At 44.7% G+C, this 17,033-nt stretch overlaps 1 protein-coding gene across 7 annotated transcripts in view; it reads right to left on the reverse strand.

The window, feature by feature from the left end:
• Positions 1–1,190: 1,190 nt before the first annotated feature.
• pard3ab (par-3 family cell polarity regulator alpha, b) overlaps positions 1,191–17,033 on the reverse strand; it is a 207,466-nt gene continuing 191,623 nt past the window's right edge. For 6 of the 7 annotated variants that reach the window (XM_076744050.1, XM_076744048.1, XM_076744047.1 and 3 more), the window contains 3 exons: positions 15,548–15,671; positions 9,275–9,417; positions 1,191–5,086 (listed from right to left, as the gene is read on the reverse strand). In XM_076744050.1, coding sequence (XP_076600165.1) covers positions 4,690–5,086; positions 9,275–9,417; positions 15,548–15,671 — 664 coding nt within the window. In that variant the 3' untranslated portion in view covers positions 1,191–4,689. The remainder of the gene's footprint in view (positions 5,087–9,274; positions 9,418–15,547; positions 15,672–17,033) is intronic. The other variant, XM_076744051.1, reaches the window with a different exon arrangement.

Raw genomic sequence — 17,033 nt, forward strand, 5'->3', positions numbered from 1 at the left:
CAGGAAACATCCTCTGGGACCAGTGTGTGTTTGTGTGTAAGTGTACTAAAGACTAATAGTTCCTACGAGAACAAAAAGGCCCTCGTCGAACCTCATTTACTCCACCGTGTCATCATCACCACGATCACTGAATCAACCTTTAATGGCAGCAGTTTCTTCTTCTTTCATAAAGAGTCGGCAGAGATGACACCTGTCTGTTCCACACACCGACCTCACCTGAACTGCAGTAAGCGCCGTGTGTGTGCCTGTTCCATATTTCAGCAGTATTTGAGTACCACTGTGGAGACGTCTGAGACGGCTGAGACGGCTTCCTGTGTTCTTGTAAATCTACGCTTGTGAGTGCCAAATGTCCTCACTAATGCAAACCCCGGTGTGTGTGTGTGTGTGTGTGTGTGTGTGTGTGTGTGTGTGTGTGTGTGTGTGTGTGTGTGTGTGTGTGTGTGAGTGGGTTTCCTCAGTGCACCTTAAAGGGAATGCTCTGAAGGTCATTGACCATCTATGGTTCAACATTTCAAAGAGCCAAATATTAAAAAAAGTAAAAATGAAATGCCTCCTGTAGACTGAATTGGACCACAGTGACACAATTTTCTGCAGGCGCGCTCCCTCTGAATCTCATTCACACACCGTGAAGCCAATAAAAAGAACAGACTGCCGTGAAGGATAAAAGCACAGGATGAGGCAAAGGGATTTCTCTGCCTCCACCTCTTTTTCCTCTGTTCTCTTATCTCAGTTTCTTCCAACACGTTCGGCTGGTTGGCTTAAGTAGCATTAGCGGTATTTGGTTAGGACGTCACCTTTGACCTTCAGAGCAAAAACAGTAGCAGGGAGCTGCTCAGCAGATCCCCTGTGAGGGACAGTGGGAACGGACTTAATAACAGGAAACACAACAGCGTTTAGGGAGATTACCTCAGTGCGCTCAACAGATCGGTTACACAGTTGTTGCAGAGAAGCCGAATGTTGGTTTCAGTTGCTGTGAGATTTCCCCAAAGGAGCTAATGATGTCTCACGTCGTACGTTGTCTCTTTTGTATTTGTCAGCCTCTCAGAAGAAGACATCAGCGAGCAGACCGGACAGATTTGACATTTGACAGCAGAATAAGTCCGTCCCGCTTAATCGAAGACTCATGTGATCCCAGTTCAAAGCCGGGGCCGAGGACAGACAAGGTAGGACAAGCAGAGAGACGGGCGAGGTTGTAAACAGGATGAAACAGCCTTCCGTTTTATTCTAAATTTGATATGTACAGGAAAAGTGGCTGTGTACATTAATATATCATGTAAAAGTTTTCTGGAAAAAAAAACAAAAAACAACAAAAACAAAACAATTGCACATCAGCTTCCATTTCTTTTTATACTTTAAAACACATCATGGTACAGCATGGTTGAAGGCAATGTCAAACAGGATACAAATACACTGATAACCGCTTGTAAGTGTTGGCTCTTGTAAATAAACTTTAAAAAAGGGTCAGGAAGGAGTACCCCCAAAAATGACACATTTTAATACCATAAAAACACTTAAAAAACACACTGCAGTGTGTGTGCTGTAGTGTCACTGACGAACACATCACATCGTTTCCCTATTTGTGTGAAATATTCTGACGTTATCTCAGGCACTTATCGATACGAGACCCTGTAACGAGACGGCTGAGCAGAAAAGTCCCTCACAGGTCAAATACATCCTTCTTAATGTGCTCGTCTGCATTTCCAGACGCACGAGTGTTCACAGCAGGAAGTGCCGGCCGCTACAACCAAACACTTTTCACTAAAAACCATTCAGAGTGGAGATAGTATTTCACCGCCACCGACACAGTTTCCATCTTATTCTGTGACAGTTTTCCTCAGCTCCACTGTAGTGTGGGTTCAACAACACACTGGCAAGGGTAGTGTGTTTGTGTTGTTGCACCCACGTACATACATAATGCAGAAGGGGTATTTTAGTTAGCTTAAATCAGAGCAGTACTGTGAACTTTCCTCAGGTTAAAATACAGGTTTATACACTGGAATAATGCCATTAAAAGTCCTGTTTTCTTCATCTTCTTTCTCCCTTCAGCTTCTCATTTATTACCTCTACTAAGCCTGAATCTTTCCCAGCAAGCGTCTTCATTAACCAGCGGGAGATAATGTATGTCATGCAGCTTCACTCTGCGCATGGAGAATGTGTAGGAGTGAAGGGCAATTACGTACCGCCTGTTTGTTTTCCACAGCTTGATGATAGCAACTTTTTTTTAATGTATTTCCCTTTTGTTTAAAGTTCGCCCTCAGCTCGATCTCATTCGTCCACTCGCAGGCACAGACAATCATGTCGCAAACATTAGTGACGTCAAAGAAGGGTCGGTTCAGACTGAGAGGATCGGTTTCCTCCTACTGTAAAAATGATATTAGTGGGCTGGTGGGATGTGGCAGTGATTTAAGCATGTGTCATCGACGTCCAAGGTCTTCTCTCAGACCTACAACTCCAGCAGCTGGTTTCACTGATTACTTCCTCCTCTCTGGGTGAAAAAAATGCTAATCAGCAGCTGTAGAGTTTGACTGGAATGAAAATACTCTCAGGTCATAATGGAACAAGCCACTGGGCGAGCCTGATTCCTAATCAAAAACTATTTCACCAAGAGCGATCTCCTACAGTAGATACAGTGTTTAGTCATGCATCTAGTTTTGGTTACATTTGTTCAGGTTTTGGAGATTTCTGTCACCCCCCTGATACACTGGAGGTACTCATTTGTGGTCCTCACAGCATTGAAAAGTGAATTTAAAAGCAATCTCATCTCTTACCAAACACTCTGTCCTGCTTAAGGCCCAGTCACACCAGTGTTTAAAACATCTCAAATTAAATTTTAATGGAATCAGCCACAATTTGCTCTCAGAAGCAAAGCAAAACTGCATGAAACCTTTTCATCAAACTTTACTTTTGGCCCACGAATTCCCGCTTTTGTCCAATACCAATCTGTCTTGACAGCGCTGCCCCTTTGAGGAAATGGAAGGAAGCTAACGTGGCTAACTACTTAGCTCTGTTAGCTCCACCATCTGCTCTGTTGGAGTATAAACTGCTCCATAAAAGAGGCATTAAGACTGGAGTAGATGGTACAAATACATCTTCTGAATGAACTATGAACCTATTTTAACAACAGTTAGCAAGGTAGCAAAGTCAGAGAGCTATAGTGACCACGATCGTCGATAGCATTGTGCTAGCAGGCTAACTAGCCCTCTATGTATGTCACCAATTTTCTTGCAGTGCTTATTTTGTTCGGCTTTCTCGTCAAACCAGGCCTTTACTGGTCACACTGGAAAAATGTTTCCATATAAACTATTTTTTTGGAAGAGAGAAGTTCAAAGAAACATTTTCCAAAAATTCTAGAGTGTCAGCTTAAAAAGGTAAAAATAGAGAAAGCAATTACAGCAAATTGAAAGCAATTAACTCTTGACGACAATTTTGCCTTTTGTTAAACTGGGAGAAAAGCTCCAGTTAATCTCTCACTGGGAGGCTCATTGTCTCTCTAACCATCTTTATTCTGGCTCTTTTTTTTTCTTTTATTCCTCTCTTTATGTCAGAAGCCGGGCCCTCTGTCGGTGCCTTTGGTGGCAGCGTTATTTGGCTCTGGCAGGCAGCAGGTGGCTTGTGATGAAAAATTCAGTGCAGAGCCTGACTCGGGAGACGAGGAGGAGGAGGAGGGTGGTAGTGGGTAGCAGGAGGAAGAGCAAGAGGAAGGGGAGGGGTGAGATGAGAGGAAGGTGGGAGATGAGCGAGAAGGAGAGGAGGATAAAGGTGGGGGTGTTGAGGTAGAAGAAAGAAAGGTAATGAACAGAGAGGCGACGAGAACGAGAGGAGGATGGAAGCCAGAGCTCCAGACAGACAGGCAGGCGGGCCAGGGAAACAAGCCCAGAGCAGTGCAGGGGGGCCAGGCAAAGGATCAGAGCTGTCTACCCTCTCTGCCTGGGTCTCCTCCACGGAGATAACACACGATATGAATCATTTATGAGGGGTGCTTTTTTTATTAATAACACACACACTGTGCCCTTCGTCTTTCATACACTTTGCCTTGTTTTCTCGGCTCCCAGGGGAGGACTCAAGTGAGAGAGCTCGATCGCTGAGGAGAAAACGCTGGAAGGAGAGAAAAAGAGCGGCGAGAAACGCCGGCAGCGTCGGTCGGGGTCGGATGTTAACTTTAGTGAAGTGAAGAAAGGGCGGTTTGTGACTGATGGGAAGAGTCATCGGGGGGATGCTTGTAAAGCCACGTCACACACAGTCGATGGTGAAGCATGTACCTTGTCACATGCCCACACACAAACCCACACACAGAATCTTACGCCTCCCCATGGGCTCAAAAGAACGCCCACTCACTTGCCTGTCTGCCCATTTGATTGTCAGTACATGACGGTGCCAGATCTCGATGAATCAGAGTCCTGGACGACTGTGGTGTTCGTGAATGCGGAGAAGGCACTGAACGTCTCATGTCTGTAGGAGGGACTGACTACTGCTATAGGTCATCGGCACAGCGAGGGACTGAACACAAACACCCACATACTGAGTATACTGCACAACTGTTTACCTCTAAGATCATCGCTAAGCTATAAGACCCTTAGGTTGTCCCTTTGTCAAGATTTGTAGCGTCCACTTTCTTTAAGGTAATCCCCTTCAGCTCCTGATTTACAACTTCTCTGATGAGCTCTTCATCCATCAGTCCAACAATACTCCTCAGGAATAAAAAAGTCTTCCTTTCTCTGACCCCAATCTATTAAGCCTTGCTAACTGCGAAGGCGACGGTGGCACATCTTGGCGATACGGACCCTTGGGGGAGGCTGGGTCCTTTAGGTGCCCGGTTGAGTACCCCTCATAGCTGCTGTTACTGGTGCTCTCCTGCATTAACTTCCCTTTGGCTTCTTGCTCCCGGCGCCTCTGCTCCTGCCTCAGGAGCTCCTGGGCCTCCAGAAGGACTCGGGCGTTGACCCCGCCGCCGCCCGGGTAGCCGTTCCTGGAGCCCTGGTAGCTGGAGTACCTGGGGTTGTCCTTGGCTGTCTGGAAGCCTTCGCCGGGTGGGTACGCCTTATCCCACGAGTCCTGGGAGATGGAGCTGGGGTTCTTTCTGGGTTGCCTGGTGAGGAGAGAGGACACAGCAGAGGAAAACATGAGATGTGTCTCGACTTCTGTTTTCATACGATTCTTTCAAGAGAAACCTAAATGACACATCCATGACTTTTCTTTTCTCGCAGCTTCTAATTGATTTCAGTGTTGAAGAAATTGAGGAAAAAAGGTGAATTTTCATGGGTTTTTTCATTCGTCATCCTATTTTTCTTCCCCTTTACGATGAATATGTTCTGAGCTGACTGATGAAAACAGAAAGTCCAATGTTGCTTGTTTATTCACCAATATTTGTTTACATTGCATTCACTAATCTGCAACTGGGAAAGTCATGTTGCATTAGCTTCCTGTTTGCACAATAACTTTGAATGTACATGCATCAACTGGAGTACGGCCGCTACTGAAGAAAAAGTCTGAAGGTACGATTGTGAGACTTTTGTATGATCGATTCATGAGCTGGACAAACTGGGATTTCTGATGCAAACGGCATAAATCAGGTGATGCAATTTAAAACAATCACACATATGAGCCGATCGGTGCTCTCTAATTCTTTCCTTCTCAAACACTTTCTGTCTCCATGACACACAGCGTGAACCCTCTTAGCCACTTACTGTGACCTGGTCTGATGGGAAAAACATCTCCAGCACCAAATATGTTTGCTCAGAGCACATAACCAGTTTGGATGTTTGCTGAAAAATGATTGTACTGTCAGTTGCATGCTAGCCAAGACATCACATTCAATGAAAATGTGGCACCGTCATGAGCTGCCTCTGGGCAAGCACGAGCCCATGGTAACAACATACAGGGAGACCTAACGATGTCAAAGCCCCCTTCCAGCCCATTAGGCCCATTTCAAGACAGACACAAACAACCATTGGATCTGACAGACAGTAACAGCAGACCTTTTGCAAAAGGAGGTGCCCGGGCTGCTATTTGACACCTGACACAAGTGTCTTAAAGGCACGGTTAGTTGTCATGCTATTGGGTGGTTGCCTTGTCGTTTACCAGAAACATGGGAGCGGGGGGGGGGGATCCAGATGTGTGACATCACCTCTCATTTCTGCTTGGCTAGCCTCTTTGTGGCAGCTCTGCCTTTGTGTGCATGTGTGTGAGCCCATATGATATGCATGAACGTCCCAAACCCTACAGCTCCACCCCTTTATCTCGAGGGCAAGGCCCAACCAGAGCAGAGAGAGAGAAGAGGAAGACACACAAATACATCAGTGGGAATTGACTCAGAGCCACGTATAATTAGCGGGTTTATCAGTCGGCTGTGAAGAAATCGTATTATTCCTGTGTTTGGATTTGAGTGGGAAGGGGAGGGGAAAAAAATCCTTAATGAGAATAGAAAAGACCTTTGTTTTTATTCAACAGAGATTGAATGCAATTGGGAATGGATACGCTCCTCGATCAGTGAGATAGGAGAATATAGCCCAGGTTTATTCTTGCACACGGTTGAGTGATTCCAATTTTCAGAGACAGGCGTCCCCGGCATCTGATTTCATTTCATATGTTGACAAAGAGGCCAGAGCTGGTCTGCCTCCCTGCTGAGAAATGCAAACCAGATCGCTCGCTCCGTCTGATGCCGTGCCAAGGGGGAGCATGTACATGTGTGGTAAATACAGAAAGATGTGTACTGTTCGGTATTCTGTGCATGCACACGGTGAAGCATGACAGATGATAAAAAAAGAGAGGGGGAAAGGTGACAGAGAGACTGAGGGAGAAAAAAACGGAGACTTTGTGAGAGGTTGTAGCGCGGTGCAGATAGACATGTGGCTGTGACACACATGCATGCATGCAGACACACATTGGTGAGACCAAATGCCTGCTGCAGCTGTTGCAGCCAGCCTTTGCTCTCCCATAATGGCATTACTTTGGCTCTGAGATCAATGGCGCTCGCCGGTGATGAATATGAGGGCCCTTCATCCGCCGTCACTGTTTCAAATGGCAGCGGTTTATTTTCACTCACAGCTCTTGTTTAGGAAAGGGTCTCGCCCAGAAGGGAACTGACCTTTATCTAAAATGAAAGCTGTTTTTTAAGGAACGCAATCGCCATAAATCATGTCGCCTTTCACAATCCAGTCATGCTCACATGAAGAATTTCCCCCTCTGCGAACGACGCTGGCCCATATGAATCCCATCAAGGCTGGGATCTCCTCAACGCCGTATTTACTCTGTCTCAGCCTCTGACTTCACACGATGGTATGCTCTAACTCAAACAATAGTTAAGTGTTCTCAAGATACTACAGCAGGGTTTATCCAAACAGAACAGTTTCTTAATGGAATTAGTGGAAAAGTGAGGGGACGTGGCCACAGGATGTTGCCTCTGACCGCTGGAGCGAGACGGTAGTTCATTAATCTTTCAGCAAAGCTGCCTGCAATATTTATCAAGGAAGGGATTTATGTCGATAACAGTGGATTAGGGCACGATGGTGAAGTAATAGAAGATAATGTATTTAATGTTGTATATGTACGGTAAGTGCAATTTGATGATCTGCACCAGGACAGGTGCGCTTGGTTCAACCTGACGCGGTGTTTAAGGGTTTGAGTGAGTAATTACAGACTGCTTAGGTAAGCATGTTAATAACTCTGCAGAACATTTCCTCCACTCCTAACCCTTAACTGACAAATCCAAGCAACCCTATATAGACTTTTCAAATTAAGAAAAATGTCCCCATGTCTCCAATATGTCACTTCCTGTACCTGCCACCCCTCGCCACACACACACACACACACACACACACACACACACACACACACACTGACACACACAAACGCGCGCACTAGCACTTCCTGGAACAACAGGCAGTCATAGCATGCAGATCAAAGAGAATTACATTACGGGAGAGGAAAGCCATCATGTCAGATCTGTGTGAGAGGGTAACATGAACTGTCCATCCTGAGTGTGTGTGTGTGTGTGTGTGTGTGTGTGTGTGTGTCAGGGTTTCCGTTGGATTTGGGCTGGTCCACTTGTCCTTGATGATTTCAAAGTACCGGACAAATAAAATTCCAGTCAAACAGTAGCTCTGTTCATTGAGTGTATTGAAGTAGAGAATGACATCATGGTTTCAGATGAAGCTTGTTGAGGTTTGCTTGTTTGCTCATGTCTGATCTCTGCGACTCATCAGAGTGAAGCAACAGTGAAACAAATATAACGGTTGTTTTATCGAGGCACATGCTCGCCTATAGCCGAGACACTCAGAAAAACATGATTTATTTGTTAATAGAAGGATATGTGGAAGTTTTATTTTAGCCGAATTTAAATTGTTCTTTTCAACGGACATTATGACTGAAGAGATTTCCATATGTTGGACTTAAACAGATTTTCCGGTGTGTGTGTGCGTGTGTGTGTGTGCGTAGGTTTATTGTCTGACTCTGATCAGCTATGACCTCTTTTCTTTTTTCTTATTCAGATGTTATATATGGAATCATTACTGTCACAAGGCTATTACAGTGAATCTCACATGCTCTTACAGGCATGCACAAATCACACACACACACACACACACACTTTAGGTTTTCATCACTCCTGGGGACATTACATAGACTTACATTCATTTTCAAGACTTGCCCTAACCCTAACCCAAGTCTTCACCATAAAATTGGATAATTTATTATGAGGACCTACATTTTGTCCCCACAAGTATGGTGAGTCCCCACAATGTGAGTAATACATGGGAACATGCACTCACACACAGACGCGTTTCCATCACTTTTGGGGACATTACATAGACTCACATTCACTTCTTAGAGACTTAGCCTCACCATAACCCTTATAGGCAGTTCCTTGACTCTTACCGTAACCCTAACCTGAACCTTAATCCAAGTCTTCACCCTAAAATGTAATGAGTCACATTACAGAGACTTGCATTTTGTCCCCATGAGGCAGGCGAGTCCCCACAATGTGACTGTGCAAACAGACCTATGTCCCCACAGTGTATGTGAAACAAGTGCACACACACATCACATTATGGCACATTACGTTGAATTAGAGATCCGAAACAGACACAAACACACTTTCAGCCTCCTGGACACATTTCACAGCAGACAGCAGGAACACGAGAAGATTCAACATGTACTAACAAACACATAATCTCTGAGCACATATTGATTGTTAGACAGCAATAAACATCAAACACAACATCATATCAAGCCTGTCTCACACACACACACACACACACACACACACACACACTCTTACCGTGGCAGGGAGCTGTACTGTCGCTGCGCCTGGGCGAACGAGTCTCTCTCCTCCTGTCTCTGCCGTTGCATCTGAACCTCCACCGACACGGAGTGGCGACCCGGCTGGCTGTACCCGCCCGGACCGTTACTGCTGGTGTTTGACTGAAAACAGCAAGATGGCAGCTCGGTTAACTCCCAGGTCCGCCACGGTGCTCATCTTCAGTCCATCTATCTGTTATTATTTGACAGTAATCCACGCTGAATTGAAATGCTGTCCAATAAAATCAGTGGAAAATTGTACTGAGTGGACAAATATGAATTAGCGTTTACGTGGATCCAATATTATTTTATTACTGAGTGCAGGACGTTCATTTACTGCAAAGTAATGAGGAAATGTCTTGTTAAAGGGTCAATTTAGGGATAAAATACATATCACATACTGAAGTGGGTCAGTTATTTACTCAACTTCCACTGATTTGGATCTTCAAAATACTGATAACCAGAGCAAATAAATCCATTTTTAAGAGCTGGATGGCTGATTTCACTGGAATGATTCCACTTATGAATAATCCCTATGAAAACTGTTTTATAGGTTATGGAAAAAAAACATGTCACTGCTGATTTTAAATGAAAATCAATGCTGTGAGCACCACAAAACAAGTTCTGTTCATCTCCATTGCATTAGAGTGGAGACTAAAGTCTTAAAGGACTTTTTTTTTTATTCCGTTTGGGTGAACTGACCCTTTAAAGCTGCAACACAGCCTCATTGTGGCTCTAAGAGGAGCAAAGCTTCAGTACAAGGAGCGTTGTGGCGACGCAGCCGACGTTCCTGCGTTAAGTTGTGACAGTTATTTCTGATCAGAGAGCTGCTTGTTCTCTCGTCGAGCTCATTTGGCCTCAGGACTGCTGGAAGTTTTACACTCCCAGAGTGAAATAAATACTGATGACTTTTCTGTGTTCAGTTAAACATTCATGATGTTGAACTGCCTGCAGTGCTAATGCAAGATTGATGTATGAACGGGGGGGCGTTAGAGGCGCCAACACTCCAACTTTAAATCAGGGGTTTCATGTGAATTAAGCGGCTCAGTTTATTTTACGTAATTAGTCCTCTGCATCTCAAAGTGTACACTACCTGCTGCACTTTAGAACACTAATAACATCTAATTAGGACCATGAGCCACATTCCATCAAACAGACCTTGAGATCCATTTTTAAATGATAAAACACATTCAATATAAAGATTAAATGGTAAATAAAACATTTCATCCACTCCAGTTATGGTGATTTTTCATCCCGTGTCTGCAGGGACCAGCGGATCCACACATATGCACATCTGTTCATACAAAAGCTGCTTTCTGACAAACATAATATTTTATATATCTTGTGAGAGGTTTAATGAAGCTCAAGTACCATAATTCATTCAGCAAAACTGAATGAACACAAGGTCTAAACTCGACTCAGTTATTTATTATTTATTTCTTGATTAACAGATTCATGTTTGGGAATTTTTGGAGGTGATTTTTTTAAACAAGGATTGCAAAAAATGCTAAAAAAAAATGCTAAAGAGGGAACATCTGGTTAAAAATTAAACAAACGAATGAACACATGAAAGCATGAAAATCACCACAAGTGGAATCAGGGTTTCCACACAGCAGCCCAATAAAACGAGCAGCAGTCACTGACACAGGATACCTCTTAAAATCTCCCCCCACCCCCGCCCCCTCCCTCCACCCCCCAATCCAAACCACAGACAGACACTTACCAGCAGTCAGTCGGGCAGACACACCCCGAGCTCGTCTCCTCTCAGGTCAAAATGAAGGTGAGACACAGACAGACAGGAGGAGGGGAGGTGAGGGAGGGGCCATGCTGGAGTCTCAGAGCGGGGGTGCAGTGATGAGACGAGATGGATGTTAGTGGGTGTTAATGAAGGAGACGGCGCTCGACCTGCAGACGGTCCTCCCTCCCAAACAGCCACAGATAAACACCTCCTGCTGGTTATCAGGCTCCCAGAGGTGTGTGCACACGCGCATGAAGGCATGTGTACATTTGTAAATATCTGCCAGTTTGCAATGATTTGATATCAGCAAATATGATTTTTAATGATTATTTTATGAATACATATCCCTGCAGAAACTCCCTGTTCATTAAAACATTGAACGCATCTCTTATTCATCTCAGCCCCAAAGGCATTCAGTACCCCTGAAACACACACACACACACACACACGTCTAAATGTCTAATGTCTTGTATTTATACTAGATCCCATCAGCTACACTTGAGGGCAGGATGAAAAGCTTGCCGTCATGGCAGCATCCCATTCTCATGCTGATGTGAGCTCTCGGTCTGAGGTCAACGTCGTCTCACAGAGTTCACAGTTCAAAGGCGGGGTAATGGCACCCACGTTCATACACTCCTCAAAGGCACTTGTGCTGTTGTATTCAAGTTACATGCAGGAAGAGACAGAAGTGGTCGTGAGCTTGGGTTCGAGGTCAAATGTTGGCCTCTTTCTTACCTCCGTACATGTTAGCAGTAGCTGGGTAAAGCGGCCGAGATTGACAGGTTTCAGAAAGTTGAACGCTACCTTTCGGTCCAGAACGTAAAGCTGAGCGCGCACACACACATAAAGCACACACTAAAGTGTCTGTCAGCAGCAGGGCAGCACCTCGAGGTCCAGCCCACACTTGTACCACAACTCCTTCTGCTCCTCCGATGTTCATTAGCGGTGTGGGTTCAATAATTGTGTGCGGATCAGTCGTAACACAAAACCAATCTAATTACTTTTATGACTGTGCAACGTATTGAGAGCCTGGCGGGAGCACTGCGGGCATCGGTTGGTGGGAAGGCCATAAAACGATTAAGAGTGCTAAAGAGACACTCCCCTTTAAACCAAATGAAGCCGGGGCAATCATCTCTGGGATTGATTGGCACTGCCTCGCCGCTCGGCCGACAATAACGACAGGCTGGCAGACGACTGAGTGGGAGGGGGTGAGCGCCCACACAGCCCTCGTTCCACAGCTGAACTGAAAATTACCTGCGGGTAAATTACAGTCCCAATATTTTCCACATGATGAAAAAAATCCCTCGAGCAGTTTGGGAGTGTTGAATATTCCTACAGTGGGAATGTTAGCTCGTCGTGATCGTGGAGGTGAGGGGGAAAATGCCCTAAAGGGATCCAGATAATAGCAGTATTAAAATGTTACTGTAAAATACAAGAGGCAATATTATGCCCTTTGTAAACCCCCACCATCAAGTGAATGAACTTCTCTTTTCCCATAGTGGTATAAATGAGTGCAATAAAGCTGGCGCGCTGCTGCCGGGAGAGCGGGCATCAGTCATCCTGATGGAATTAGACCGCGTTACCCACAATCCTCCTCTGCTCCCCAAACTATGGTGAAAAAGAAGAAGAGCACTTCCGTCGCAAAGAAGAGATATTACACTGATGACAGTCATGTGGCCCAACAGCTTGTGTTGTAAAACGGATAATTGGGCCAATCAAGCACAGAGGACAGTACAAACTGAAGGACGGATTTAACAGATGCTTCACTGTGAAAAGGTGAGTCTGAGGTGTTCAAACCGGGCGCAAAGGTGCACCACATGATGAATGCTTCCATCACCTGTTCAGGGATCTCTGTCTAATTGGTACAACGTGACACTGACAGGGTCCTGAGCAGCAGAGAATCAATTCTTCTCTGCAGTTTTTAGATGAATCTATTTGCGTTTAGTTGAAAAAAAAATGTCCAAAAATACTAAAAAATGTCCATCACGGTTTCTGGGAGTCCGGGCTGATGTCTTCACTGCGGGTTCTGGACTGCTGAATGGACCAAAAAGTGAAGATATTCCATTTACTATGACATAAATCCGAGAAACACAGAAAATCCTCTCGTTGCTTCAATTACTTCAAATGATAATTAAAACTGTTGAATTCCCAAAACCATTATTTGACGAATCATTTCAGCACTAAACCGATGTTATACTCAATGAACCTTCTTCAGATTTAACGGCTCCATTTGCCTTTGCTCGTATCATACAACCACGTTCCTGCCACATAAAAACAGCATATGAATGTAAGCAGTATCTCGTATGCAGTGCTGTCCTGGCACAGAGCGTAAGTGGGACAGCTGCAGGTAAATTAAGAAAAAGGACACTGGCTCCTTGAGGTTTGCAGCACATCACTCAGATGAAGCAACAAAATGTAATATATGCATGGGGGAGGTAACTGAATTTCAAAGACACATTCTCCTGCTTTCCATATGGCCCACCAGTGAGGCCAGGGCATGAGTCTAATAACAGGCAATTACTACAGCAAGCCTGAGCCTGAGCAGCACTCTGACAATAAAGGGCTTTAGAGAGACCAGCAGAGGGTTCCTCAGTCTGAACCCATGCTGGAACAACAGAGGGTTCCTGGTAGACAGAGCTGAAACTTTGTTTGAAATATAAAATATTCATCCAGACCACCAAAAAATGAACGGTTCATTCATTGTCATCATGGTTCCAACTTGGTCAAGTAACATTGAGTTCACCACATGTACGACCCCACTGCAGGCTAATGAAGAAAAATGTGAGGAAACCTAAAATGTCCTAAAGCTCTCTCTGCAAACCAGGGAATCCTCAACAGTTAGAGTCTTGGTTACCTGATACTGAGTTTTCATGGGAAAACAAGGCTTGTGACAATAGCAAATGCGCTGCAGTTGATGTAAACAAACATAATACTGCAGTATTGTTGAGCCCTTTAATTGAGAGCATGCTCAGTTGTTCAGAGACAAAGAGAGACGTGACCTACGCTCTTCTTTCCCACACTGTCCTGCTTTTTCCCTACAATACCAGCTGGAATGCGCACCAGTCCACTGAACCCATTAAAACGCACGACTCTGGTTGATACTGCCGAATGCAAAACAAAACTATACATTTTTATTGGATTTATCAGCTGGAAAAGAAAGGCCAGAGCACAGACGATGTGGTTCGTGATCTCTCACTTTATCATTTCATTTCAATTATAAATCGTAGGAACAAAATCTCCCATTGCACACCAAAGACTGGGCAAAGCTTCAGTGGGAAATTGTAGTGTAGACACCAGCAGTAAAAAGAGTCCATACAGATTCGTACAAAAACACAGCTGTGTGCAAAAAGACCTCGTGTAGAGAAACAACCAACAAGGACGACTCATATTATTTGTGTAAAGGACGAATTTACAACACACCTGACGTCTAGTCTGGGACAGCACACATTTGTGCTACCGCTCACCGTAGCATATTTTAATTAGAATACCATGTACTGTGTTTTGATGTGTTTGTGTTAGGTTGTGACAGAATATGTGTGAAATCAACAGAAATGTGTGTTGGCCCAAACTAGACAAAGGAATGTGGTGAAAATGACTCCTTCAGTGTGTAAAACAATAATACAACAAACATTACACAGAGATGCTACCAAGTACAAAAAAAGTAGTAAAATCTCATCTTTAAGATTTAAAATTTGCTCCGGCTGACTGTTCGTATCATTTGTTACTCAAAATCATGTAAAACCAAGTACACTTCAGGAAGCAGGGAGGACTAAAATAAATACTAAAAATATGACAAGAGATTTCATCACCCCCAAAAAACTTTGAAGGCAGTCAGATTTTGTTCGCTCATTATTACCCCTTGTTGCTTCAGAATGCTCTAATTATCCCTCTTCTCAGCCACTGAAGCTTTGAATTACATAAACGCCAGTTAAAATGTACACAAGCCCACCTTTAAACTGGAGAAAGGCACAGTTAAAACACAGGGTTTACAAATGAGACCCCCGTACACGGAGACGTCGTGAAGACAAAAACAAGTCCATGAGGTGGTGGGCGGGTCCATGTGGATGATTGACAGACAGAAACAGGAACGATGGATGAGTAGAGGTTGTGACAGGTGGGTGGGGTTAGTGATGGTTGCGTCAGGAGGTGTGCAAACTCTTGCATGCAGGTGGTTGAACGTTTGAGGGTGAGGGGTGTTAGCATTCGCACAGTTAGCCAGGAAGGCCCATGGAGGTTAATGGTACTCCTAAGGTGAGGACAGGGTGGTATCATCAGTCTCGTTCATGGCTGGTAGTAATGGGGTTAGTGATGGTTAGCACCATTCTGCAGTTAGCCACAGGCACTGTCAGGTGCTAACACTGTTAGCATTCTCCTCAGGCTACCATTTGAAGTCACATGTCCAGATTGTTGGTCTGGTAGAGGTCGTTTCTTGACATTACCAGTCTCACGGCCAGGCCGTCCCCTCCGGCCGACAGTGGATTTGAGTTACAGGCTCCTGTCAATTCAGACACTCACCCAGGGCTGCTCGAAGCTGTAGGTCCTCCTGCGGTCGTCGGGGTCGTCCGGGATGCTCTGGGACTGCTGGAACTCCTGCCTCAGCCTCTGTATCCGGTCGTGGTTGCTAGGGGCTAGTCGGTTACTGGGCAGAGAGGAGAGAGAAAAGAGGGGGGAAAGATGGATGAGTGTGTGAGGTCCATTGTGAACAAGTGACCTGGTTTCATCAGCGCAGGCGGAAACGGCCTGAACGATGAAGTCCACGTCCACGAACTGATCAAACGCACTGTTGACACTGAGAAAAGCAACCCAGATACGTTCAACCCAGAGCAAACGTACAACATGATGAGCGAGGGCAGAGCCAAGAGCGGGCTTACAGCAGAGCCAGCAGCAATATGAATCAAACTAATGTGCCTCTGATGTATTATTCATACAATGAACAAAGACTGGTGGTGAACGGTGAGCAGTACCACAACACACCCCTCTTGGCCTCGTATCATTCAACTGCTGCACTGCTATTGTCTGGTGCTGCCCTGCGGTGCTCACATCAAACAATGCTGCCTTCATTGTAACTTTCTCATAGTTCATTGAACAAATGCTGGTCACTCACAACTATCTGCTCAACAACCAACTGTGATTGAATGTGATGTTTGCCAGCATGTACAGTGAGGGTTGTTCAGTGTTGACATCCATCCATCCAGCTTTAGTAAAGGTTTATTTCGTACTTTTAAGAGAGTTTTCCCTCTAAAGCCAGTTCAGTCCCTGAGCTCATAAACGAAGAGAAATATATGTACAAATAAGAGGAAAGGTTGGTGTTAAATACAAAGGTATGGCCTTTTACAGAGGAAACTAATTAACACATTTTCCCTCTAAAGCGGTGTGTATGAATAGAAGCGTCAGGGTCGATGAGTGAGGGACCAGTGGGGGGGGCGTGATTTTTCAACTTTCTAACTCCGCCAGGAAGTTCCTGACTGTCTTATCTCTAAAACTCAAAGGGTCAAACCTTTCCAGCCCCAAAGCTCCCCTAAGTTTGGCTTTGCAAACCTTTTTCAGCTTACAAAGGAAAACTTTATGGTCAAAACACAGAAAATACAGATATAAAGAAAAAAAGCATGTGCACACGCAAAAAACCACAATGTGGTAATGAAAAAGGAAATCCATCCTTATTAGCCGGTTATAACAGTTACTGCACAGTTTAAACAGACCAGAATATCAGTTCATCTCCATGAGTCCAAGTACGAGTCCACATAAGCATAATATAACTGCAATAACTATTTAATTCGTTTCATCCATCGCAAAAACAACCGGATAGCAGGATCATAATGCTGTAACCTAAAACACAGCAGCAGCACCAACTTATCCAGCTATTAACTCCAGACGCCCACAATGGAAAAGCCAGAGCCAGTCAGGCCTGTTAAAGACCAGGAACCTGTCACATGTGATCCTGTTAATCTCCATGATATGTAACACAGCCGCTTGGCCTCTTTAGAAAACAGCTGACCTGACA

This window comes from Chaetodon auriga, chromosome 12 (genome assembly GCF_051107435.1).
Source record: "Chaetodon auriga isolate fChaAug3 chromosome 12, fChaAug3.hap1, whole genome shotgun sequence".
NCBI lineage: Eukaryota > Metazoa > Chordata > Actinopteri > Chaetodontiformes > Chaetodontidae > Chaetodon > Chaetodon auriga.